The 27240-nt window shown below is 40.6% G+C and overlaps 1 protein-coding gene across 1 annotated transcript; it reads right to left on the bottom strand.

Annotated features, from left to right (window-relative positions):
- Nucleotides 1-11432: 11432 nt before the first annotated feature.
- On the bottom strand, nt 11433-17995 carry KCNMB1 (potassium calcium-activated channel subfamily M regulatory beta subunit 1). The gene is made up of 4 exons (XM_003210260.4): nt 17813-17995; nt 13651-13823; nt 12382-12577; nt 11433-11760 (listed from the first exon to the last, which is right to left on the bottom strand). The coding sequence occupies exons 1-4, from the start codon at nt 17978-17980 to the stop codon at nt 11491-11493; spliced, it is 807 nt and encodes a 268-aa protein (XP_003210308.2). The 5' UTR covers nt 17981-17995; the 3' UTR covers nt 11433-11490.
- Nucleotides 17996-27240: the final 9245 nt, after the last annotated feature.

Below are 27240 nucleotides of genomic sequence, written 5' to 3'. Positions count from 1 at the left end.
GTTGGTGTAGAAGTTTGTCTGTTTTTTACGTGTTGCATATTGGCTCTTTGTGCTAATGGTATCATGTAGAATTTTTCTTGGTTCCAGTGATCTTGATCTGTAAATGCCTGTCAGAAGATACGTTGCACTAAAGATGTAAATCCATCCATATATCGTGTTTCAAATGGCACCACAACAATAACACAGTAATTAGAGATGGAAGATGAGGTTCAGTGTGGAAATGGTGATGATTAATGGCAAGTATTAAGACTAAAACTGAAAGTGCATTTTAATTGGGTGGGTTGGTTAATGTCTTTGCAGTGGGTACATTAGTTCTGTGTTTATTCTTTTGTGGGAGAAGGGAGCAAGTGAAATACCCAAGGCTGCCAAAGAAGTGGTTTGAGTAGCATGACAGCAGAGTGTGTTGGTTGTCTGATGCAGGGTTGGCTCCTCTTCCTATTGCATACACCAGGAGAGGAGTTCTTCACTGGAAGCTGGTAGGGCTGTATTCAGAAGTGAGCTGAAGCATGGGGGGGTCGTCTTAAATTAGTGCTGTGTGGTTAGCAGCTATTAAAACAGACTCATATTCCCCATTCTCTGAATTCAACACAATACAGACTACTTTTTTTACTTGATTTGAAATACTATTTTCCAAGTTAGATTTCAGACTGCTGTCTCTTAAGACAAAGTAATGAAGAATGGTTTTTAATTAAAAATAATGGATCCGTGAGACAAAACTGGAGTAGACTCGATAAGTGATAGATATCTACAAAGTTCTGCAAAAAATGGTCATGTGAAACACAAACATCTTAGCTTTTTTCTGCTTATGTGCTTTGTTCAAGTATTTTTTTTTTTCAGCCTACTATTAAATGGCATAATAGATATTTTCCTTTGGAGTACATAATGCTGGATTTCTTTATAAAAGAAGTTATGCAGGAGTGAAATTGTTGAAATGAGAAAATAAGTCTCCAGTAAGTGAAAAATGAAGAAATCAGTGCAAAAGCAAACCCTGCAGAAGAGAAAGATAAATTGGAGCAGAAAGAAGAAAATAAGTGCAGAGAAATAGATAGCCCCAGTGCTACATCCCTGCCTAGGAAAGACAAGATTCTCATTTGCGTCTGCTAAAGCAGCACATAAACAGAAAAGAGAAATCCCACCATTTTCATGATCAAAAAGCAGCAGTGATATACAGGCTATGCTCTCCAATCTCTAATGAAAACTTGGCCTTCCTTCTTGTTATCTCTTCAGCCATGTTTATAGTTTTAATGGTATTAGAGAGTGAATTAGTATTTAAATCAAATCTGTGCTACAGCCCGTTTGTAACTTCCAATAGAAATACTGTTTTTCTTGCTTGTGGCTGCATGACAGGAAGTGCAGAGGTGTTTGGGAGGTGGGTGTGTGTGGACTGTAAGCTGTATAAATATGTTTTTATGATGGAGAGTTGCTACTGGCAGTATTTAAACACTGTTCTACCGTATTCAAACACTAACTTCTTGTATTTATTGCTACAGTTAGAGGCAAGGGAGTCAAAAATTTGTCTCAGTTGCACACTAGCTGGATTTTGAGGTTCTTGGATCAGACTGCAGAGCAGTCCTGTGTCATCAGCTGAGCAGGCTGTTAATTTCTTTCTTAGTATGAAAACAGACTGCTAAACATTGTGCTGTGTTGTTTACCCCTCAGACTTCCTTTTGCTGGGTTGCAGCATTTGTAGCTCCTTTGATCTCTTGGAAAGATGAGCTTTTTTAAAAAAAAAATAAAAATTCCCTCCTGTTTCATTGTCATCAAATGTCAATAGATGTATCGTTCATAAGAGGATTAAGGGCTTGTTTAGAATTATATCAGTCACTTATGAAGTAGATTAAGTATTATAGAATGCTGAATAGCCCTAGGTACAGGAAAAGTTAAAGATTTATTGATAAACTGAATTAATTGTCTTTTCCTTGTTCAGAACTGCGTAATTTCAGGGTGAATTGAGGGGAAAAAGGTCTGACTTGATGACACTTGTTAAATGACAGGGATCACAGCCGTATGTGGAAAAGGAGAGCGGTAGTGTGATAGAACAGAGGTCTTCAGAAAGAGATTTTAGCAGGTCTGGGAAGCTGATCTCTAGAGTCTCCTGGGAAGAAGATAGAAGAAAGCTGATTGCTGCTGGAAAGGGCAGGCAGTGATCCTGATGGTACGGGAAGATAAGCGCCGTGAGTCTAATACAGATGAAATAGAGGGAGCGTGTAGGGATAAAATTGGAAAGGCCAAGGTGCAAAACGAGTTGCTACAACTAGCAAGGGGAAAAGAGATGGCAATAAAAGATTCTAAAAATATGCTGGAAATGAGAGAGGCAGCAGACAAAGATGATAAACACTGAGCATCTCAGGGCTGAAGTAATGGCTGAAGAAAGGCCTTTTTTAGCCCTCAAAAACCAGATAATTGTGACTGGTTGCTTCACACAATGGGTTGGCACAAGAAAGAGAAGCAAGATGGGAACAGTGGCTTAAAAAAACTATCAGTCTTGATTGAGTTTTATTGTCTGATGAAAATCACTATGAAGGAGTATATGTTGGAATGTATTTTTGAGAATGGGCAGAGAATGAGGGGAATTGAGGAAAAGCAATTATTGTATTTATAACATGGTGCAGAGGGAAGAGAACTTGAAAATTCAAAGTCCCTTGTGCTTTTGTTAGCCTCCCTACCAGGGAAGTTGTGCTGGAAACAGTAAATGCAGTGCTCCTTGATTAATGAGCTTTTGTTTTGAAGCTACGGTATCTAACGTTTTATAACCAAAGTTGGAGTACAGCATATAGGTGAAATTTCTGATGAAAAAATGTCCGCTTGTCAGTGGTTATGTAGAACATCTGGTGAGGTCTGTGGAATATTTCTTGCTGTTTATTAGTGTGGTTATTGGTGGTAGTTGGTTTTTTATTTGTTTTTTTTTTGTTCACGTTAAACTGTGCCACTTCCAGCAAAGTCTGTCTCTTGTTCTGTTTCTGAGCTGCTCTCATTCTCTTGTGAGCTTTCTGCTAAGAGGTGTGAGAGTACGGTTACCCATGGGTCTGGCTTTGCAGTAGCAGCTTGAATGGGCGCCAGCTTTGATCGCATCTCCAGCTACTAGGAAATACACAGGACAGAGCACTGGAGCTGCTGGTCCCCTGTAAACAATTACATTTCTTTCAACTGCAGAATTGACATGAGAATGGTATTATAGAGTTAATTCTACACTGGCTTTAGTTGCTTTGCTCTTGAATCCTAAAAAAACAAAAAAACCACAACCATGTATTATTTTTTATAACTCAGAATTATACCTTGCTTTCTGATATTCACATAGATTCTAAATTCCTGGATTTAGGTTTCTGACTCAAGTGCCAGTGTCTACTTTTGGTATAGAATTAAGCTGGGTTGAAAAGGTTGAAAAGATGGGACAAAGAGTTACAATCTGTTTTTTCTTGTTTTAAATTCATGTTAGTCTTGAGAAATGTTTTTCCTAATCTTAATGTGTGTAAATATATTACTATACATTTATTTGAGGTCAAAAAGTGTCATCGATTTGTCTTTTTTTTTCAGTACTACCTTTGCATCAGGTGTTCGTATTTTAAGGCTGTATAGCATACAGGGTCTCAACACATCTGAACATCAGCTAGATGGATGATTTGCTGCATTTCATGTAGGTCAATTCTGTACATATGGGCACCTAAGGAGTGCTGATTTTCAGACTGTAAAATAACGGAACAAGCATGTTGTTAATCTTGTTCCAAAACAGCTGGGCATCAGACATTCTAAAAGGAGCTCCTTAATAATTAGGATTTTATTTCTAATAAGTAGGGACTGTGAGAGCTGTGGTTATGAGGTGCCCTGTGCTGACAGCCACGCGCTTGGTGCTGTCTGGATCTTTCTGTATGTTAAGGCGGCCAGCCTGCAGCCCACCTTCAGCTCACATCCTTGTCACAGGGTGCTCCAACTTGTCCGTTCCTAAAACCCTCACCTACAAATACTTGTAGTGAACTTCAGTTGGTTTGTGGTGTTCTTTTTGATTGTGCCAGCTTTTTTTTTTTTTTTTTTGTCCCTATGAGCAGATTTCTGAGATGGCAGTGTAGTACTGAAGGCGTTGCATTCCCTTTACATCGGAGATTAACTCTCACTTATGAGACCACCAGTGCCATGTTATCCCAACTGTTTCTTGACTTGTTGCTTTAAATCTAGTTCTCAGCTCTGTTCTGCCACACATGTGCAGTGTAATCTGTGTATGATTCTGTAATTTCCCTTGCATTTGCAGATTTCTCTATTGTTAGTTACCTAGTGCGTATTTAAATTATATAGGCAAAGCATCTAATGTTATAGCAATTAAAAGCACCAAACAGTTCTTTGTGATTTTGCTGAACACAATTTAGTACGTGACTTCTGGGAGATGGATGTGATGGACTGGGATTCTGTCAACTGCAGTCAGTGCCTGCTTGACCTAAGATTAAAATGAGGTGTCATTCAGCAACCTGGCCTGAAGCTGCAGCTGTGTGTAACAGCCATGAGTCAATTACAGCCCCAATGCTTCTGCTGAAATCAGCAGTAACAGTACACAGTTGACACTATTTTTTTTTTTCCTCATCAGTGTGGTGTAGAAGAGACCTCATTACTGTGAGTAGAAGGGATGGCTTTTCCTGAACTGATATCTCATAAAGCTGCATGCAGAGACACAGCCTCGAGTCACTTACATGCATTGCTTGCATCTGTGTCAAAAAGTCACTTACTTTGCTTTCCTCACCTATGGTGGAATTCAAGTAATCTGCCTGTAAGTACACTGCTACAATACTGGGAAGCTGAGAATGCTGTATTATGAAGGCAATGGCACAACAGGATGGGCCCACGATCTCATTTCTGCCAGGATGACTTGATTCTTTCAGTCTGAATTGCTTGCATGGGATTCTTTGGGCAAGTGTCAGACAATAAGCAATGCTTTTACCTGACCATGAAGAAATGTGAACTGTTTCTTTGAGCTGTGGGGAAGTACTTCAGTGAGTTATGGAGCGAAGAGTACCTTACCAACATGGCAGCTCTGAAATGGAATGATAAGATGGTGTTCAAGTGCAGGCAGTTTGTTTGATTGTAACTTATTTCAACATCTTCAGAAGTTCTATTTGTTGGTGCTGTGTCATTGCTCCACTAAATGCAAAGAAAGCAATGGATTATCTCTCCTCTGCTAGTGAGTCTTGAAGAACTGAGTGGCTATGGAGGAGAAGAAACATCAGTAACTATAAAAGGAAAAACACAGACTTCTCTAAGGCTGACTGACACTTTTTCTGACAGTATGAGATGTTTCCTCTGCCCCAGTGTAGTATCTTAACTCTAGGTGAAGCTTGGAAACCTACCCTGATGTGACTTGTGGGCACAGTGGAACAGTCTTTGGTGTCCCTTTGTGGTTTCAGCAGCTGTCACTCTGTTTTATATTTCTTAGTAAAAACGCTTTGAAGAGTTTTGGAACTTTAAAGCTATGAGAGTGTCAAATTCATTTGCATTTATACTCCTTCATTTGTCTTATATCTGACAATCCACCAAGAGTAATTGAAAGACTTGGTTTTTGGTGTTGTTTTTTAACTATAATATTCTTTATGGTAACAGTTGCTGGTTTTGGTATGAAAACCTTTGTTTCCTTTGGCTTTAAAGGATAGTGATTGTTCCTCCCAGAGAATGAGAATTAAATTTGTGTTTGTGTGTGTATGTAAGTATACAAATTTATGACAGGCTACATAAATTGTTACAGCGCTGTTCAAAATACATGCACAAATGCACAAATCTACGCTTTATTTATTAATGAGTTAAAATTCATGCCTACTGTTTTGACTCATCTGTAGACAGTCTGGTGTCCCTGCATCTCCTTGTATTTTGAAGCAGGACTTTCCTATCTAGCTGCTGTTTTACCTTGTGTTCCAGAGGTATGACATTATGGTCATCTCCAGAAACAAAAAGGAGAACGTAAAATTTTTAAAGGACATTCAAGTTGCATAGATGCTTTTAAAAATAGTGTGTTAACTTAAACTGTGGTTCATCAAGCTAATGCTTCTCCTCTTTGCCCTATGAGGAATTACAGATGCCCTGCTGTTATTTTTGTCTATTCAGCTGTGTTCATATTTCTTGCTGATGGAATTCTAAAATTATACCGTAGTAAAGTTCATGTGGAGAAGACAGACAGGATTTGAGCTGAGGAGTTCTCTGCAAATGATCTTATGCATACTGAGACATGGTGATAGGCAGCCCGAAGAGCAGTCTGTGTGGGAAGAATCTCAAGGGGAAGTGGGGTGCTGCAGAACAGGCTGATGTATTGCAGCTTTCTTCAGTGGCCTCAGTTCAGGCTTCAACAGCCACTCCATCACATACATGAGCACTGAGAGAATTGAAAGAAGACCTTCATGATTTCTGTATTGCAAATTTGAACTGCCTTACCACATAGAAATGTGTTTATGTTCCTCTGGAGATAAGATGATAAAAATCCATTTGGCTGATTCTCCTTTTATAGCTTTATAAGTATTTTTTGTTTTTTTGATGTATGGTTTGGGCAGTGTTCTGTGCTTCTCTCTGCCCATTTCAACAAGTAAAATGAACGTTAAGTGACTGATGTTGTGTTACTGTCAGTGTGCTCAGACCTTCTGGGCCTTCCTGTTCTGATCTGTCTGGCTATCTATATATATACATATATAAAGACAAATAAGAAGTGCAATAGTAATTATTTAAACCATCCTAATTTTATATGTGAAATATCAGTAGGATATGATTTTTACTTGTAACTCAGCTGTTTTAAAGCTTTTAAGTTCTTTAGTACCCAGTTCTTCTGTGGAAAAAAAAATGTTTTTGCTTTTCTATGAAAGGTATAGGAATAAATCATGAGATCTTTGGTTTTATTATAGATGGAGATATGTGATCAATATTATAGATGGAGATATGTGATCAAAGAGAAAAGGGAACATACCTGTGCTGGTTTGGGTATAGCAGCATGTGAATGACAGCTTAATATCTCCGTGACTGCTGTATGACACTTCTAGGGAAAGAAATGTTGGGTGTAACAAGACTACTTGTATTTATTTAAGAGATGCACAGCTATTTTTGGGAAGCTGTGGAAGAGCACATTGTCAGTCCTTCAACTTTGACGAGATGTTTTTTCATTGCTATTTCTTCAAGAAGAGCATGGTATTAAGTCACCACTTTCTTTAATCTGTTTCATTGACTTCTCTACTTGGCAGAAGTCACCAATCTTTGTCAGACTTTTGCTGCCTTTTTTTTTCTTTCTGTTAAAGCACTCGAGAATATGGAGAACCAGAGATAACAAGGAGAAAAACATCTAATTTTACAGCTATCCATTATAACTTATATTTAAGCCTTAGAGAGGCGTAGTAAAAGAAACCTTGCTCTAGAAGAACTAAACACTACCACCAATAAAAAGCCCCTACGTGGTGTGCTTTCATAGCATTTTTACAGTTTGCCAGTATTTTGGGGGGTAAAAAGAAAACTGCAGTTTGCTCTATAGCTCCTCTGATGTCCTCCCTTTTGAGCCCTTGAGTTTCTGAGGAATTTGAGATGATGCCAGTTGTGTCTTTTGACTGAGAAGAGCTACGTGGCTGTGTGTCGTGCTGTCTCCTGCAGGGGAGCTGGTATGGCCTGGTGTACCTTTCTGCCACCTACCAACCCTTTCATTGTGAGCAGAAAAATGCCTTGTAGCAAAACTTACCATCATTTTTACCCAATTGAAGTATTTCTGACTACGGGTTTTTCATCTCCTATATGTGGAGTTATCTGGTTAACCATAAAGGCTATTTTCTGATGCAGAAACTGCTCAAAGTATAACACAGTGATTGTTTCCATATGGTTTCTAAGGCCACAAATTGGTGCTGTTTGTTGTTTGTTTTTTTTCCTTATTTCCTTATTTATTTTATAGGCTACCAAGAACATGGCAGCAGTTGCTCGGCTGGAAGGTGTCTGACTGCCATGGGCAGTTCTGTATTCAGTGAGCGAGGAATCCTTGGGCACCCCAGTCTTCTCTGTCTTAACTGTCCTGCAGCTACTTTGAGTACTGGGGAGTAAAAACAGACCCAGTTAGCAGCATGCTTAAAAAGAATTGTTGGAGGTAGCCAGAACATGCCTGTTGTATTTTATGTAGGTGACTGACATGGGTGACAGATGGGTGACTTTGTAATGGATCAGCATCCCTTCAGTTCCCCTAAAGCTGCCATTGTTGCTGTCCTTCAAAGGTGGAGCAAGGTGACCTTATTGAAAGCTGATCAATGTTGAATCCACCTTATCCAGAAAACTATTTTCTCGCTTCTGGGATGAGCTTCACTTTAGAGTGTTTTGCAAATTCCCTTGACAATAATGCTGGATTGCTTTTTTTTTTCTGTCTTTCCACAGCAGAACTGCCACATCCAGGCCTTGTTCGACATCAGCAAGAAAAACTGCTCCCAACAGTCTATATCCAGCACTTGGAAAGTAGGATTTGTGGCAGTTCCAGGAAAGCAATGTTATTCCTATAGAAATACAAATGGCCTGCACAAGTAAATTATTAATCAGGATCTAAAATCTATGCTTACTCTTCCAGTGTTTCTTTCATGTTCCAGTTGGCTTTAGCACTGTTATTGTTGTAATAGTGTTGTGATACACACAGCAGCCATTCTTTGTGCTATGAGGGGGAGCTCAGTGCACCTGCCTGGAACCCTGTCAGTAGTTATTTCCTATCAGGATCTCCATGTTTTCCTCTGGAGGCATCTTATTTCTGTTATTCTATTTCTTGTTCTTTCCCTGTTGGCTTCTTTTGTCATACCTCCATTGCGTGGTTGTACAAATAGCACTGGGCAGCTCACTGAGGCTTATATGAGGCACATATAAATTGTCACTGTTTGCTGGGGATTTACTGGCTATTTAAGTTTTACTCGTGTGATTGCTTTGTGATTATAAGCATGTATTTGCTAAACGAATCTATAAAAGTATTCCTACAAGGACGCGTTTCTGGGCTACTTTGCTTGATCCATCACAGGTGGTTTGCTGAGTAATGTATAGCAAGCTTTCAGAGTATGTGGTGTTTTTGATGTTCTCAAAAGTATTACCTTCTAATACGGAGTTGTTTAGGATCAACTAAAGAAGGAAGGACTCCGTAGAGGTTCACTAAGCATCCATTGTAAGCTAAGCTGTTCTTATGGAGAAGGTAAAGGGAGGCAGGGCCTTTTGAGGAGGTTAAATGGTGCACATCAAGGCTGTGGGAACAGAGGCAGATCTATTGGCCTGTGCCTTAGATCACATTTGGAGATTGTATTGAAGCACTTCCCATGCAATGTGTTTTGCCGCATCTTGGAAGAATAGCATTTCTTAAAGTTCAAGTTTATTGTAGACTTGACAGTACAATCTAATAATGTTAAAACAAAAACCTATGGAGTATATAGCTTCCTTATGTGCTGCTGTAGGAAGCTTGTAGAGTGAGGAAAACTCAGTCTCACTCTTCAGTGAGTTCAAATTCAGAAGACATACAATACATAGGAAGATGCTTACAAGAAATATTTCAGTAACCTGGCATGCTGCTAAAAAACCTTTCTGCTTTAAGAGAACTTGTGAAGGAAAAAGCATCTACAACAGTTTCTCATTAAAGAGAACTATGCCTAATGGACAATGTATTATTTTAAAATAAGAGCAGACATCAGTGACACCTATATATTTTGTTTGTTTTCTACAAAAGTCTTTTTGACTTCTTGCATTTGAACCTCTTTCCCTTTTAATATGGACTTGGAAAGCTTGCAAAATAACGGAGATTACAAATGTGTGTATGCATGTTTTTCTCCTGCACTAGCTGCTTTCACTCAGAATATCTCCTACCCAAATGGAAAATGGTACTTTATTGAAGGAAGAAGTTGTGATGGTTGTGTAAGATTTTTTTTTTCATCTACTTGCAATGTGTACATGTTGGAGCGAAATAAGTTTTCATTTAGTCCTCTATTTTTGGTAGAGGTAAATCTGGAAGAGATCTGAATAAACTTTCAGCTCCTGCTGTCAGGGGTAACCATGAGCAAGGAGGTGAGGAGGAGGGATGGATGGATGGGTTCCTGAGCTGGTGTCAGGAAACTGAGCTGGGATCTGCAGCGCAAGCTCTGTGCCTTTACACTTCTCATTCGCCTTCAAGCTCAGCGGGATCAGGAGCATCTGCTCTTCTGAGGCAAGTGTCTGACTCCTGAGCATCCTAGAGCCACCTGGACTGTGTGGGGTATGAGGGGGTCAGGGGCTGCTGCAAGGAAGAGCAACCACTCACCTTCACCCAGCATTGCTGGGCTGGGGGACAAGCTGGCAGGTGCTTACCTGATTGGCTTACCTGTGGTCTGAGAAAAGTGTAGAGTAGTTGTGAGTGACTTCAGGATTTCAAATGGAAGATATTTCAACTGCTGAAAGGGAATTTTGAGGTAAAGCTCAGGAAGAACCTATTTACAGCTAGTCTGTTTGCCTTTTGTACCATTACAGCACGTTAGCTTCAGCAAGTATATCGCTGTTAAATAGCTATATACTTTTAAGCAGTTATTGTACTCTTGCCTTAGCTTTGAGTAAACCAAAAAGGCAGGACCTCATTCCTTCCCATCTCATCAACAAATGCTTTTGGTCATCCAAAACATCCCTGCCTCTGTCAGCTGCACTTCCACCTTCCTGAATGAGAAAGATCAGAATTATACATACACACTGCTTTAGGTGCATTTCAACAAAATGTTGTAGGAAGATGTAAATACTTCTTGTGGAAATATTTTTTCCTCCTACAGTAGATGTTGTTACATCCCCTCCACTTCTCCCACCCCCTTCCAATGTCTGAATTTTAAAATGGTAGATTAGATCTTTTTCCCTGTAGAGATTACTGATAACCATTAACATTGCTGATGTTAATAACTAATTTTTAGTACTCTGGTCTGATTTCAATTTTCTGATTGTAATGAAAAGCAAATTCTGTTGCTGTTCCATTAGTAATGCTGGAAAATGCCTATAAAGGTTTAACATATCAAGTTTTTCTTTTTTTTATAACAACGGAGAATTGCATCGCATTAATCTCTTACAACGAAGGTTTCATATGTTTAGATTTCTATCTGTATTTTCTATCTATATTTCTATCTGTATTTTCTTGTGAATGACAGGTCCTGAGTGGTTCATAAACCAGTCCAGTGTGAATGATGCACAAACTTGTGTTAGATGTGTCCCAGGTGCCAGTCAAATATAGCATGCAGGATGCAACTTATGTTCTCCCTGTGTCTGGTAGCAACGTGGAAATTGGTTTAGGGTTATGTTCAGAGAACAGGAAATGCATCTACCTATATGTGCCTCAGAACATGACTAGGAGTCTTGGTGCTAGAAACAAACATATCTTCAACATAAAACATCTTTTGGTTAGGCATGCATCTGCAGTGAGCATCATTCAGTTTGCCTAGAAAGCCTGACTCCTGGTGTATTGAGAAATCACAAAATGCCAAGACAGAACAAAGGCACTTTAATAGGTAGCAACAGTCTTTGCGAGATATTTACTTTCTACTGCCGAGCAGAAAGAACAGAAACATACTGGCTGATCTTTACCAGGACAATAATCAGACATCCACCGGTAAACATGAGTGTGGGCCAAAGGAAAGTGAAGAGGAGGCCTTTGGGGGGATAAAGTCTGCTTAAAATGACATTGGTCTGCATTCCTCCTGGGTCGTAGTAGCATGGGAAAGTCTGATATTTTTTCAAATTGTTTGCAATTGTTTCTATTCGTGCTTTCACTTCTTTGGAGTTCTCGGAGTTGCCGGGGACATACGAGCACTGCAAGGAGAAATTGAAATGACTTGTTACAACAGATGCTGTAATGCAGGATTTGTAGTAAAGTTGCATTGAGTAAAACAAACATGCCGGTGCTGACAGAAGCTCCTGTGGTTAGGCTGGTATCCCGAGATTGGCTTGGTGTGCCTTTGCCCATGAGACATTTGCCCTATTTCCCTGCTGTCTGCCAGTGCATGTATGCTCCAAATTTGCAGACTTACAGGTTGGAGTAATGTTGCTAGAAACCATTAACATGCTCAGAATGAAAGTCCAGCTATTGGGACTGGCACTTTTATGTTACAGTACCATTTGTCTTCAACTCAGAGACTTGCATATGTTTAAATATTCGTATATGTTAAATATTCATGATCAGTTGGTACAACTGCTTACTAAGTATTAACTTAATGTTTGATGTAATGTTTAAAGAAAAAATCGAAGCCCCTTGTATGTTCTGAAACATTTTAAGCATTCCTTAGTCTAAGCATGGGCATCAGTGTACGAAAGCTGAACAACTACTTGTGCTCTGCTGCTTGGCTGCAAAACTGTATGCCCTGCTCTTACTGCTCCCATTGAATCAGAGGTGTTGAATAGCAGCAGAGAGAGAATGGAATGTGCTCCAAATACCTTTGGATTTCTTTCCAGGGTATCTTCAGTGTGATACAACATGACCTCTTGTCCTGAGGCTGTCAGATTAACCCACACCTGTAGGCAAGGGTAGTGAAAGATATCTTCATCCTCTGAGCTTTCGCTGTTTGGGCAGAGGGTTTTGTCCTTGATGTTGGCTTTGAGGACCTTGCATATGGTTTCTGTTGTCCAAACACTACAAAACCAAAACAAAAAGCATTGCTTTTGAACGCTTTTGTGGCATCAGAGTAGTTATACATTGGAGCTTCATCTCTGGGTGCCACTGGTGGGTTAGCACAGGCAGCTCAGGGCTGCTCATCACCAATGCAGTGAGCTTTGCCCCTCCTACCACTCTTAAGAAACTAATTTTTTTACATGTCTTTTGTTAATGTTTTTCAAATCTCAAAGCATGGCTTTAAACGGCTTTTCTGAATCCATTACAGAATGTTGTCAGCTATGATGTTGTTACATAAGGTAGTGTAGAAGTCTGGCTATTCTGTTTTTGTGGTATGAAAAACAGCATTGATATCTGCCAATATGTATGCCTTGAGGTTTCTGAGTATAAAGGTGCTGCCACAAAGAAAGAAACAATGGATGTACTCCTATCAAAATCTTCATGCATGGAAAAATGAGCTGCTAAGTCTTGGTTTTAGTAAACTCTTGGTTTTAGTACACTTTGTTTTTTGCAAATTGATTTTATATATAGAGGCAGAACTTGTGAAATTAAATAAAAATGTGAGTAATTGTAATCTTATTGGCATTCAACGTATTCTGCAGTGTTTGTTGTGGTAGACTGGGCTCTGAAGGTGTTTCTCATGATGGTTGATCTGGAGGCAAGATACGTCTAATTGACCGAAAACATTTACCATTACTTCTCTTATAAGCCTCTACCACTGAAAAGTATGGGTTTTTTTCTTGCTTATTTTATTTTTCTGTTACATTTATGAAGACTTAACTTTTCATTTTCAAGCTTTGATAAGCATGACTGGTTTTTATCTTACATGGTTTCATAGTAAATGTTTTGGTTTAGTCTGCTCTGGTTCTAGCCCTGGGGATGATCCTAGCCCTCTTTCGTGTGCTTACCTTTCAATGCCTCACTTAATGGCTCACTCTTTTCTTATTTCTATCTTCCATTCTTGTGAGCTCTTCAAGAACGTAGTATTTATTCATTATTCAGTGTACTAACATCTGTTTTGGCTTTCTTAATAACTGTGTTTGAAGACGGCAAAAAAGAAACAGCCTTGTATTCATAATCAAATGATTTACTACCTTTTAGTGTAGAATGGCACGATTGTAATCCCAATAAAGAAGTACATCATCATGGAGCATGCGACCATTCCCAGTCCCAGACATAGGGCCCTCGTCTCTCCTCGCTTCTGTGCAGTCACCAGCTTTTTTGCCAACATGATGTAGGTGTTAGGAAGTCTGGAATCTCTCTGTTCCTGTTTTGTGAGAGACAATCATGATTAGAATTGGCTATCAGCATTGCAGTTGAATGTTTTGTGAAATATCTTGTTGCACAAACTGTGTACTGCTTAATAAAGTGATGGGTGAAGAAAGCAGGGAGGGAAGGCTGTGGGTGGGAGTTGGAAGCTATCATTCTGATCTGAGGGAGTTTGAACAGCTGGATTGTCTTTAGCCTTAATTTGGTCTATTTGGCGTTACTTGCCTGAAGTAAGAGGTGCTCTGGGTTGTGTATTGGTAAAGGCTGCATGAAGGGAAAATCCTCCCAAAGTAGAGTCCTTTTTCCGTTTTTCCCATTCTGTCTTCAGGGTTAGCCTGAAGTATGTTTTTTTTTTTTTTTTATTTCAAAAGAGGTGAAAAAAAGCACTACATTTAAAATGAGATATATAGTTTTGATGGTCTTGTCCGTTTGGAGATATATAAAGCCTGCTATTCAACTATATGGGGCAGAAAAGCTGCATTTTAATGGCACAAGGAGAGTGATGCCACCAAACCCAATTGGACAGGATCAGAGAAGACAGCAGTGAAGGCTGCTGCTGCTCCACCATGGGCATAGGGCAATGACTGCTGCTGGCACTCATAGGCAGGGATGAGCCCTGCAGTGTTGGTGTCATACTGGGAGCTCATAGAGCGTGGGAAAGCCTGGCATCTCACCCGTGCTCCCTTGCTAAACAGCATTTCCAGTCATCTTGCTGATACTTTGCTATAGAGAATCTGATGATATTTGCTGCGAATCCATATGCTAGTAAGTCAGTACTGTTGTTTTATGGTATTGCTATCAAAATGAGACATAACAATCACAAAGAGTTCAAATCATCTCCAGGATCTGTGTCCTACTGACAGATGTAACTAAGGGTTTGAGCATTCACTTTTGTAATTGAAACATGGTGCAAGCCACAGGTAGGCACAAAACTGGCAAGATGTGTGTGGGTTTCTGGGCACAGAGGAGAGGAAAGCATTGCAGGAGAAGGGCAGAATGTTATGTGTGTGGCACAATAGATCTTGTCCTGGTCTCATTGCAAAACAGCAGTGGACAGCTTCATGCAGTGGCTGAGGCATTCTCAGGTTTTGGCTTTAGGTGTGTGCAGCTGTTTAGTGTTTATTTGCAAGCTGGTGTTCAGTGTGGCATGGTACCCACTGAAATCCACCTGTGCTCAGCTAATACAAGGAGCAAATAAAAGATGTGAGTTTAGGTAAAGCATAAGGTAGCCACAAGCCTAAGTTGATGAATGGCTGCTCTTGTTACCCGTGAGCAGGCAAACCCCAGCTGTGCCAGGCTGGGAGAGCTGTGGGGCTGGGTCAGCATGGCTGGGAAAAGGCAAGAGAAAGGCACTGTCAGCTCTTTCCAGGAAGAGTGTGGGTATAATTCAAGTGTTGCTCTCATTAGTTGTGTTTTCCATTGATGAAAGTGTTAAGAGCTAGTTTGAGATCTTAATTTTTTTTAAGTGTGTATTTTCAGATAACTATTAATGCATAATATCTAAATGTTTTGGGGGTCATTAGGAAGAAAAAGAGTTGTTATTGTTGGAGTAGTGACTTTTGTCCAGAACTGTGATTAATTCTGCTTTTAAGTAGAACATCAAGGACCACTGAGAGTGTGGCTTACAGCTTCCTTAAGGGCATTGTCTTTCTGATGTTTGTGTATAACACACTGGTGTTGTAGGAGGGAAGAATCTTCACTTGGAAACTGCAGTAAGATGGATGTGACCTGCTGATTGGAGCTAGAGTTTAACACAAAAAGTCCATGCAGCCATGTGAGCTAATACCCTTAAGTTAGGTTGTGCAGCTTGGTCAAGGGCAGGATGGAACAGAGGGGGACATGGGCCCTGAGACCGTGTGGTCTTCCAAGCACAACGGGAAGCTGGGAACAGCAAACAAGAGACCTGCCTTGTTAGCAATTCTTACGTGCAGTAAGGATGATTAACCTTTAATCAGTTCTGTGGGAAGGAGTGGAAAAATTGGTACCCTCAATGTGACTTGAGGATAACTCTGTCTCTAGTGCTGTTACTCTCCAAGTTTTACTTGAGCTACGGTGTTTACATAGCTGTCCCAGCTACACTGGGAAATTGTGGGATCATCCTGTGTGTACATATAGGAAAAATTTATTTAGAGTTTCACCAGTGCTTAAAAGGTTAATATTTCAGATTGAAAAGTTCCTCTCTTCCATCTTCTTCCATCTTCTAACCCCATCAGTGCATGTTAGGAGGAATGTTGAAAGAGCTCGTTAAGTGTTTCCTCCGAAAAAATCATTAAATCTCTGAGAAATGAAGCACTGCTGAGGACTCAATTGACCCAGGAAGTCTGAGTGTATTTGGATTGGAAGATGTTTGGAGTATATAATGGGGATTTTAGTCTGTCCTTCAAGAGCGTATCTAAATGTGTCTTCTGCACTGAAGATTGCAGGGTGCCTCCATAATTATTAGGAAAATACAAGCTCCAAATCTTTTCATAATGTTCCTTCTCCCTGATATTTCTTTTCCCTCAGTCTAGTTAAATTATACAGTACATTAGCTGTGCAATTTCAATGCATAATCACTGCACTGACAGCTGCTGGTGATAATCCTAAGGATGCCATCTGCTCAGGTTTGGAACACAGTCCCCTGCTCTGACTAACAGATGTGCATGATACTCAGTGGGAAGCCCCTGCCTTCTCTCCCATCTCTTGAGGAGTTCCCAGTGCCATGAGCTGGTAAGAGATAGAGGGCCTCTGTCTCAGGCTGTGCCAGTTGCTCTGAGCTGAGGAATAGCACTACCCAGGGGGTGTCCATAGCATCTCTTGGTGCAGGAGCCAAAAGGCAATTGTGAATCTGAATCCTGTAAATATAAGTTCTGTATTGGTTATTCTGCTGTGGCAGAGCTGTATGCCTTATGTACTTGCTAGTGTTTCGTAGTAGAATTAAGCTCATCACTGACATTTGCTTATTTGTTCTTATGAGTGTTTTCAGTGCTGTAGATTCTTCTTCCTTTGCTCCACTCCCATACTTGCCCCCCCACTTACATTCCTGAAGTTGGACCTGCACTCACTCTGGCAGTTGGTTCCTTCCCTCCCCCTGCCCCATTTCCTTTCTTAGCATTTATAAACATTGTACTGCTGATAACAGGTCTGCTTTCCCCAGTGATGCTGGGGCCAGAGGGCATCAATCTTGTTCATTGCAATATAAGAGCACATTACTTTCAGGTATTCTGCACGCCTATGACTGCAAACATAATGCATCTCGCAGAATAGACTGATGCTGAACTTCAGTGTAAATTTGCATGGAAAAGCAGATTCTGCAATGCTCTACTGTAATCCTGAGGATTCAGTATTAGAACTGCGTAACGCCATACAATTGCATCCTTTTTATGAAATACATCATAGCAATTTACTTAAGGACTGCTTAGCTACTTTGACACTACTGTGAATTAAGTTAGGCTTTTTTTGTTTAAAAATGAGTGGAGTCTAAGATTCTGTGCATGCTAGTTTTTATACTTGGTAGTTCTTAAATAAAAAAAAAAAGCCCTTTGATCAGTTTAGCACTTCTGAATTCTTTGTGGACTGCTGCTTTTTGTTTCTCTGTAGTACAGAACTGTACAAAGTTATTCAGCTTAAGAGTAGGAAACTCTTATAGTGTTCAAGTGTGGTTCATCTCTAACTTCCCTGGGGATAGATCAAGCACGGTCCCTGAAGGAATGCTATGGAGTGCTGAGCACCCAGAGCCATGAAACTCCAAAGAGCAAAGACCCTATGAGGGCTGCAGACTCTGGATTTTGTGGAAATAACAACTGTTGTATTTGCAGTCTGATAATTCTCCATAATTATTAGCATACAGTTACAACTTGCCCGTGTGCTACAGAAAAGTTAGGTGGGTTTCCTCTGTAGTGCTGGAGATTTAGAAAGATGATTGCATTCAAGAGCTCTTATATTTGCCAGAAAGGAAAGCTATCATTTGCACACAAGGAAACAAAAATTGCTTAAAAATATACTTACTGTTTCTGATGAAATGCTGCCTTTGCTGGTGGAAGGACAACTCCGGTTATGTGACAGACTTGGGCAGAAAGGTGTTACACCATAAAGCAGTGGAGCGTAGAGCTGGTGGAGGTGTTTTTTTTTCTTTCCTATGCTTCTCTGGGTTTGCTTTACTGTGGCCGAACTCATAACTTAGTTCCCCTATTGAGAAGCTTTCTGTAACCATAAATGGTAAGGTATGAAAGAGTGCTGTCCTTTTTCAGATTAATTGCTGAAACCAGGAAACCACAATACTGAGACTGACTACAGCTGAAGGGACTGACTTTTCTCATACACTGCAGCCACTTTGCCACATCCCCATGGATTTGTCTTAAGCTGCTCTCCTACTGCTCTCGTGCAACTTTTTAGTTTAGAAATCTGTTAGGTCTTTTGGGTAAGATTTATGGAAGTACTCTGGACTGCGAGTGTTATAAATATTCAATATTTGTGGGGGTTTGTTTTTTTTTTTCTTCTAAGAAAAAAGTTCTGGGAGTATGCTGTTACCTGTGGTCCTTTCCTTCAGACACAGATAGGAGTCCTGTGGGGAACTTGTTTTATGTCTTGTGGGACGTGAGGCTGTAGGGCACAGCCTCAGCAGAAGAGAGGGAGTGTGTAAGCAAGAGAGTATGCTTTAGGGGAGATCTGGGAGAAGAAAGTGGGAAACTCAGAGCACAGGAGAGGAAAAGAAGATGGAGGACTCTGTTGTGTGAATATGTGCTTATATTTACATGTGTGTGTATACGTGTGTACAAATGTATAAAACATCTCGTTTTCTTCTCATAAAGCTTATCTGGTGTCTTGGTATGAAGCTGCATGAGTCTTGAAATAGAGATGGAATGAGTATGGGTCTTCAGTGAGCTTCAGAACTTGATTCATTTGTTCTTTTAGGGTATAGAGAGTCTATACCTTCTGTTCAGTTGTGTTCCAGAAGATATGGTTTGCTTGCTGGAAGTATTGATGGTTAACAGAGAACAGGATGGGAAATGCTGGAGCATGCTGTTGGATAGATGCTGCTTGAAACTACTGAGCTGCATGCAGGTCACCTTTGCCGAAAAACAGATCCTCCTGCATAAGGAGTTTTAAAGCACAAGTAGTTTCCAGCACAGGGTAGCTGCAGTGACATAGGCTCAACTCAACTGCAGAATACAGCAATGAAGTTACAATGTATGATAACCGTTTTGCTGCTGTGGCCTGATTGTTACTGGTATCCAGTTCATCTAAAAAGCCCAAGTATCTATTTTTCCCCTTTTGCACTGGAAATATGGTACTTTTTGTCTAAAAATAAAGGAGCCTTTTCTTCCTGACCATTCCCCCCTCTGATAAGCTGGATTGTTGTTAGTACAGAGTGTGAACAGGATGGGCTGGCCGTGGTGATGACTGGAACGTTCAGCCTGGATGTTTCTGGTAGATGCCCTGCAGTGAGAGGGAGGAAGGTCACCTTATTGGTAGACTAAAGGAACAATAGAGAGTTAATTCAGCAAGAACACAGAATGTTCTCAGTATTGTAAACAAGCATGGGATCCTCTCCACTCTGCTTTCTAACCTAATAATTCGTTGTTTCACCTTGAGCTGATCATTCAGACTTGCTTGTAGTAAAAGATTTGAAGCTAGCAAGTTCAGAGAGTTTAAGCTGTCTGAAGATTACAGATGATTCTCAACTCATTGTACTTTTTCTGTTATTACTGATGCAGAAGAGAGCACACAAAGCTGACTTGGATTTAGCTTTAAGGGTCTAGCAGTTACCTAAGATGAAGCCTGCTTCTGTCATCTAGATTGGAAAGATTTATGATCTTAGCCGTTTTTTAATATTTAAGAAGTGATGTAGCAAAATCTGAAAAATGACATTTGAAGTTTGGAAAAAGCTTTAGAACAGAAGTTATTCCCAGCTACAATGTGATCTGGGTTGGTGAACTTCTTTTTTTCCTTTACCATTGTTGAATATTTTGAAAACCAGCTCTGAAATATCCAAGATGCGTGCTCAGGCTCAAGGAGTCATGCTTCTAATGGGGAATTTTAGGACAGATTTTTTGGTTGAGTGATTCAGGAGTCGAGGCAGGAAGCAAGGTAATGCCACCGAATGAGTGTGTGGCTGGTTGTCTCCTGACTGCTGTCCTTAATTCAGCTGACTGATAGGAACTTTGTGACAGCAGATCTGTTGGCTGGTGCATGCAAGAGTTACACTGCACAGCGAAGACACAACCTGTGCATGTCACAGACAAAACAGAGTAAAGTTTGGAGGTGCTCTGGTGCACTGAATGATGGTGCTTTGGCTTGGTTTGAGGTACACTGGTGTTTTGTTTGAGCAGAGAAGCCATGCTCCACATCTGGCACCGCACATCACCTTTTGTTTCATTTTCACTCCTGCACTGCAAACATGCAGGTCCAGGTGGCCACTGAATCCCGAAAGCTAACCCGAAATAACAACATGCAGGCACTAAAGGTAGCTGCTGTGCTGTTAGCCATAGCTAGCATTTAGAGCCCAGGTCCAGCTGCAGTTTGTGTGTGGATCTGCTGCTGGGGCAGTACCTCTGTTGCTTCTTTTCCATGCTGTGCACTGCCAGTCACATAGTTTGTCTTGGCTCATCCAGAGAGGGGGTTGCTGCCAGGAAGGCACAGCCCTGTGAGTAAGGGTGGCAGCACAGAATGGGATTGGTTAGGGGCAGCTGGGGCTATGGGCTGCAGACCTGGCTGGTCTGAGAGCCTTCTGCAAATACTGCTTTCTAACTAAGATTAAAAAAATAAATAAATAAAAAGTCCTTCTCAAGCTTGGCTTGGTGTGTGGTTTTAATATTTGGTTCTTGACTATAATTTGAGGAAGAAAAAGAGAAGTGAAACAATGTCAGGGGTAGGCTTTCCTGAACTGTAAACACTCTGTTTCGAGTCTGAACAAGCGTTGTGACATAGGATCACAGAATGGCTTGGCTTGGAAGGGACCCCAAGGATAATTAAGCTCCAAACCCCCTGCCACAGACAGGGCCACCAACCTCCAGATCTGGTACTAGACCAGGCTGCCCAGGGCCCCATCCATCCTGGCCTTGAACACCTCCAGGGACAGGGCATCTACAGCCTCTCTGGGCAGCTGTTCCAGTACCTCACCACTCTCATAGTAAAGAACTTCCCCATGACATCCAATCCAACCCTTCCCTCCTTGAACTTAAAACCATTTCCCTTTGTCCTATCACTATCTACCCAAGTAAAAAGTTGATTCCCCTTCCTTTCACAATCCCCTTTTGTCACTGTCTTGCCTCCCACTTCCTTTATTTCAGTGTATCAAGGCCTTTGGCTGAGGCCAAAATAAACAAAATTTGAGGGAGAGTTTCCTGTGATTCTTGGTAAGAATGATCAAGATATGAACCTGAAAATAGTAGCTGGAAGTTAGTGAAACTTTTACATCTAAAACTATCAGGTTCCATAACAAGAAGATATCAGACAAAGGTTTAAGATAAATATTTTTGTGGAATTAATTTTTCTGCAACTGGAAGGAAAAATGTGAGAGAAGGGATGAGTTTACAGCTTGGAGAGACAAACTGTATAAACGTTAGCATACAAAGAGTGTAGCTGTGTATTGTAAATAAAAGTATGATGGGGCTATAAACATTGCAGCAGCGGAGGAGAAAATAGCTTCTGGCTTCTCTTTGCTGTACAACTCTGCAGTGAGTACTCAAATCTCTGTGCTTTGTGTACTCTGATGTAGAATGGTTTTGTGCCATCTCTTTGTATCTGACAGGGTCAGTCATCATGACTGTGTATTAGTGTAGAGGATGGTTACCCCTCCCGGGGAACTGGGCTGACTTTGCTGTCATTCTGAAGTTCTGAGGAAGCTCAAGAGGGTCCGCCACGACTCCACGCGTAGTTTGTTGTTGTCACGTTGCATGAATTAATGTTATTTTGTGTTTGCAGTTGACCTGTCATACAGGAGGTGGTCAGATACAGTGGGTAGTTCCTCCTGGCTGGCCTAGGCATAGCGTGCAAACAGTGCCTGTACACAAGCACAAGTGATGCAAGTTTGCAAACTGTAAGCTCTCTTTTGGCTTTAAAATAAAGAGCAGCTCAGTAGTTAAAAAGCAAAAAAAAAAAGTAAACTTCGAAGTGGTCAGAACTGCTCATTTTATTCCTTAGAGCTAATCATCCATATGGGTTGTTTTCATGTTGAAGCGTAAGAAAAATGTAATGGCTGTAAGGCAGAGCTAGTTTAATAAGTACTGCCATGTTATTTCCAGGACTTTCTGTTGCTTCTAAAGAACCAGTGAGCTGTGAAATGAGAACAGTTGTTTGGATCCTCAGAAAGCACTGCAAAGTTATTAGCTTCCCCCTTCTTAATTGAAACATATTCATAATGTAGTGCACTGTCATTTTTAATGGGCATCATAAAGAGAAAGTGTGGCTCTTGAACAAGAAACAGTCGCACTTGAAAGTGATGCAAGTGAGAAGAGGCAAGACGTCTTAAGCATTGGCATGTCTAAATCAGATGCAGGCCAAGATCAGGAACTTGGCTGCTTCTTATTAAATAACTAAATAAACAAAAATGGTTGTCAAACTTGATGATAACTCCCCATTTTCACGGGAGTAATCACACTTCACACTTGGGTATCTGTGCAGGAGTTCTGAATTGTGTGTTGGACATCCAACTTCACCGTGTTGTGGTTGTGTGCTCAGAATGAACGACTGAGAGGAAGGCAGTTTCCTGATGGGCATCCATGGGGGTGTTGTATAAAGCTGTGGCAGGACTTCATTTCTCTTCTCAAGTTCTCAAACTCTTCTGCTACTGTCTCTGGATACCAAAACTTGAGAAGATACTCAAGTGTTTGGTGGATACATACTGACTGATTTCAGAGCTTGAATGGTGGTTGTTTTTTTTTTCGCTTTAATCTTGCTCTGTAGATGGGCACAAGGAGGTAACTGCCTCGGTCTGGCAAGTGTGAGAAAGCTGGAACGGGATGCCCAGCAGGCTGCTGGTGCAGGCAGCTGGGTGACTGCATTTGTGAGTTTCTGTGCTGTACTGTGGTTTTTGCTGTCATCTCTGAAGTTGACTGCTGCAGTAAAATGGGTAACTTTCTATAATCTCTTCTGTTCAGTGTTTGTCCTGTATCTTAAAGAAGGGCTTTCAACTCCTCATCTATAAAATGGCAATGATGTATCCGTTCTTACTATCCTAAGGCCGAATACATTAATGAAATATAATTCCTTAATGGAAGGCACTCAGTATATTAGCTGAGTATAACTCAATATGTAGTTGGGCTAATGACAGGAAAATTGCTTTTTTCTACGTATTGGTTAGTTCACGGGGCTGACACAAAATGCAAGCAGAAAAGAGAAGGAATGTGAAGACCCTTTCACAGAATAAGATACTGAGACATGATAGTCTGTGGTGTCATTAGCCTGTGAGAATGCTGTTTTGAACAGATGAATAAAATCACATAGTACTGTCCAGCAGAAGAGATCACAGCATCGTTAAGGCTTTTTCTTTTCACTTCTTGAACCTAAACAGAGATCTGTTATTTTTGTCCAACAAAACCCAGATAACAGTACAGCTTCGTGCAGCCTTGTAGCTCTGGATATGTTAGACCTACTGCCCGTGCCATTCAGAAACAACTCTTGTAAGTTAAGTAACTTAGCATGATCTGCATGATTTCACTTGCTGCTTAAATTCTGGATATCAGACCGCCTGGTTACAGCAAGTCTGGCTTAGGGGATAACCCCTGTGTTTTGGGGAGCCTGCATATTGATAACTTGTATGCAAGGCACATACCATATTTAAACGGTCTACTATTTTGTTGTTACCTATCAAATAACATTTCCAATCTGGGCAGATGATTCAGTTCACGTGAGATTCTTGCTGAAGTCCCAGTTTGAAGAGCATCTTGTTGCCCATTTGACCACTGATGCTGTTCTCTTTGCTCTAAGCTCTGCCACTGTGGGCATTGTGTGCAAGGTGCAGCCTCCCTCCTTTCCTGTGCCTACACGTGGATGCTGCTGTCACCAATTCATTGCTCTCCTGTAATGGGAATGGGAGACTGAGAAGGGAGGCATTAACCTTCTTCTTCTCACACTCCCCAAACATCCAGCACCTGTATGTCACATCCTTACTGCAGTGAGTTACTTTCCCTCTGGAAAGAGGAGCAAAATATACCAAAAAACAGAGCAAAAATAGTGATGGAAAGAGCTGTTACTACTTTTCTGAGAATTACATTGCTTAAAGGCAGGATTTAAAAAATAAAAAATACAGGGAAATGTAATAAGAAATGACCTTTGTTTCTACACCACACTTTTTCTAAAGGGAAAAGTTTCAATTTTTTTTTTTTTTCTCCTGCCAGATTTATTTAAGGAAATTTTTTCCTTAACATTATTCTGTTCTTGTGGAAAGTTACTGTAAAGGAGGTTGTCATCAAAAAGAAAACCATAGATCCTGAGTTCCCTGAAGCAGTTGAATTTTCTTTTGGAATCCAGTCCCAATATGTAGGCACTTTATGTACTTTACTGTGCAATTTCCATGAAGGTAACACAATTTCTTTTAGCTTGTCCTTTACCTGGGGAACTTTAATCCATTTCAAAGTAACATTGCCCCAGGATGCGAACTGCAGCTACATTGCAGGTTTATGGAACAGTTTTCACTGTGGTTAAAAACTTAAATGAGATACTGGTAGCGGAGGCCATTAATTTGGTCGTTTATGAGAAGTGCTGGGCTGTGTGCTGGGGCTCAGCTGAAGAGTGCCTGAGAGAGGTGATAGATTGGAGCACAAAGTTGGTGATTGGTGAGTTTGTGCATTCGTTGGTTGAAGCTTGCTGTGCACTGCCATAGTGAAACAAAAGCCCCAGTTGTTCCACGTGAGGAGTATGGGAGGGGAGCATAAATTACTCCTCCTGTCAATGACTGAATAAAAACGTAGAGAAAATCGGGCTGAAATTGGATTTATTTTATTCCATCATCTCAGTCTGAGCCTGAAAGTCTTCGAAGATGTGAATGAGAAATGTTCTGCTAGAGGAAATAGCACTAATCAGTTTGGCGGAGAGAAGAAACCACCAGTCCTTACTCTGTAATTGTCAGCTTTCCTTACTTTAACTGTGTTTTTCTGCCGTGGACCATCTTGTTATCTCTGGTGTTTGGTTCTTGGTTTCTGTGTTGTAAGGCAGAAGCAAGAAGAAACGAATGCTGAACCAATGCCATTGAGTGCAATTTGATGTTGGTGAATGCTTGCCACAGGAACTGGCACTTGCAGAGGCAAAGAGATGCTGCAATACCAGGAGACTTTTCTAGAAGTGAATGCAATCAGTGCTTTGGCTAGGATGTATGATTTGGCTGTCTGCTTGTTTTTAACGTGCAGATGGAGTGAAAGAGTTACTGGATTGTCACAGACTAAACAATTTGGCACATCCTTTCCCTCAGAAAAGGATGTTCTGTTCTGCAGAGGGCAGCTGGAGGGCTGGTCGTGTTTGACAAGCTTTCTTGGATGTCTACCTGGGATGTGGTATGAATTCTTAGCCCTCATTTACCTGAGTGCAAGTGAGACTACAAAGTGAGTGGGGGCATTCCTTCTGTGCAAGCAGAATGTATTTTATCCTGATGTCAAATGCAGTGAGTGAAGATGGTCATGAGATTTGTAACTTCCTATTACAGATTCAGTTTCTTATAATGCTGGAGATTGCATTAGGGAAGACCTTTACAGATGAGCAGAGAAAACTTTACTCTTGTTCTTCTCAGCCCCTTTTATATCCTGTGGCACTGTGATTAGAAAGCAGCGACCAAAAAAAAAAAGTCAACTAGTTTTAAGCCATAGTTCTGATTATCTAAGTCAGAGAAAATGTTTGAACCAAAAGCAAACTTTAGAATGCTTTCCTAACTTTTGTGCTGTTAGAATATGCTGGAATGTGTTACACCCTTCCAGCAGCCTAAAGGAGGGCTTTTGAGACATAAGTACAGATGACTTTGAAAATGTCATAAATTGGCTATTTTTGTTATCAAGTCAATGATCTGATCTCAGAATATGAATACTTTCCTCTTTCCAGAGCAATGTATTTTCTTCTTTGTGGATCTGTGTGTGACGTAGAAAAGCTCCAGCATGAGTGAGAAATAAACAGATACTTGTCCATCACATCCTAAAAGTGAGTGGAATAGGAGGATGCGTGTGGACTTGGGAGGCAAAACTACAAGAGCCCTGTGCAAAACTTTCCATTTAATTAAGAAAGATTTTCTACTGGGTCTTGGTGAGTAAACTCACACCAAAGTTTGGCCTCCAAACTAAATTATCAGCCATTTGCACATGACTTTCAGCAGTTTGTTTTATGATAACTTATAAAATAGAGGATTTCAAGTTGAGCTTGCGCTGGTCTCATTTTAGATGGAAATTGTGGTGAGCTTACAAACCTCAGCCTTTCATTAGTGAGCTCCATTAACAGTGCCATGCACGTTATTGGTAACTTCTGAAACGCCTTACAGGATTTGGAAACCTTGATAAAACGCTATGACTCTCTTCTTTAGGGCATAAACAGTGACAGTGTTTAATCGTGGTTATCTCTCACTGTACTTGCTCAGCACTTCTGCGCTCCCCTGGGATTTCTTTGTTCTAAGCAAAATTATTTTATCACCCTCAGGTTCTTTCTGTCTGTTGTTTTTCTTATTCAACTTCCAAGTTAATTTCAGGCTAAAGGGCAAAAACTGTTTCCTGAACTTTGAATGTGTGGGACCGGTTGTGAAAAATTGCAGTGTTCTTGGGGGATGGTGTGTGAAGTATGGGCACTCTGTAGAGGGCTTTGAACCAGCCCTCAAGTCAGTGGTTCTGTTTGTTTGTGTTTGTGGGTAGTGATGTCTCTAATGATAACTGAATTGTTTCTAAATGTTAACGTATAAATGTGGGGAAACAGTGAAAACCAAAATGTTGTCTCCTTTGGACTCGACAAGATGGGATTTTCATAACTTCAGTGGCACTGTGCTGACAACCTGTGCAGACCTATTATTGGAATCTTACTGTAATCATCTCAAGTGGAGTTTTGACCCCCCAAAACCAGTCTGGTACTTCTGGTACAGAACTGGTGTGTTCTGTGATTTCTGGTTAGCTGAAAAATAACTAAGAAAAATGTCGGGAACCAAGCCATGAGCCAGTTCTCTAGCAGATCAGTGTCTGCTGTGTCTCATCTCCAACTGTATATGGATAACTTTTTGTCTGACGGGGAAGATAAAAGAATAGTGAACGGTGAAGTGGGAGGGGATAGACCAAGCATCTCTACTGTATCAAGTGACATTCAGTTTATGCGGTTAGAACTTGACCCCTGGTGCCCAGTACTGATGCTGTGTGTTCCTGGTGAGTAGTACAGTTGTAGAGAAATGGCACATAAGTTTCTTCTTGACATGGTAAAGCCTGCTGTCTGTTTTTGTTGCTATTGTGGGTTTTTTTGTTGGTGGTTTTTTTTTTTTT

The sequence above is a fragment of the Meleagris gallopavo genome, chromosome 15, assembly GCF_000146605.3.
Source record: "Meleagris gallopavo isolate NT-WF06-2002-E0010 breed Aviagen turkey brand Nicholas breeding stock chromosome 15, Turkey_5.1, whole genome shotgun sequence".
Classification (NCBI taxonomy): Eukaryota; Metazoa; Chordata; class Aves; order Galliformes; family Phasianidae; genus Meleagris; species Meleagris gallopavo.
Note: the sequence above shows the minus strand (reverse complement) of the source record. Positions and strands in the feature narration are given on the sequence as shown.

What these genes read in the sequence shown, in the direction of transcription:
- KCNMB1 (XM_003210260.4), bottom strand. Translation starts at nt 17,980, where the DNA reads ATGAGTTCGGCCACAGTAAAGCAAACCCAGAGAAGCATAGGAAAGAAA. An exon ending in GCAGCATTTCATCAGAAACA is followed by an intron (nt 13,824 to 17,812) that starts GTAAGTATATTT and finishes CTCACAAAACAG; the next exon opens with GAACAGAGAGATTCCAGACT. An exon ending in GTGCCATTCTACACTAAAAG is followed by an intron (nt 12,578 to 13,650) that starts GTAGTAAATCAT and finishes TTGGTTTTGTAG; the next exon opens with TGTTTGGACAACAGAAACCA.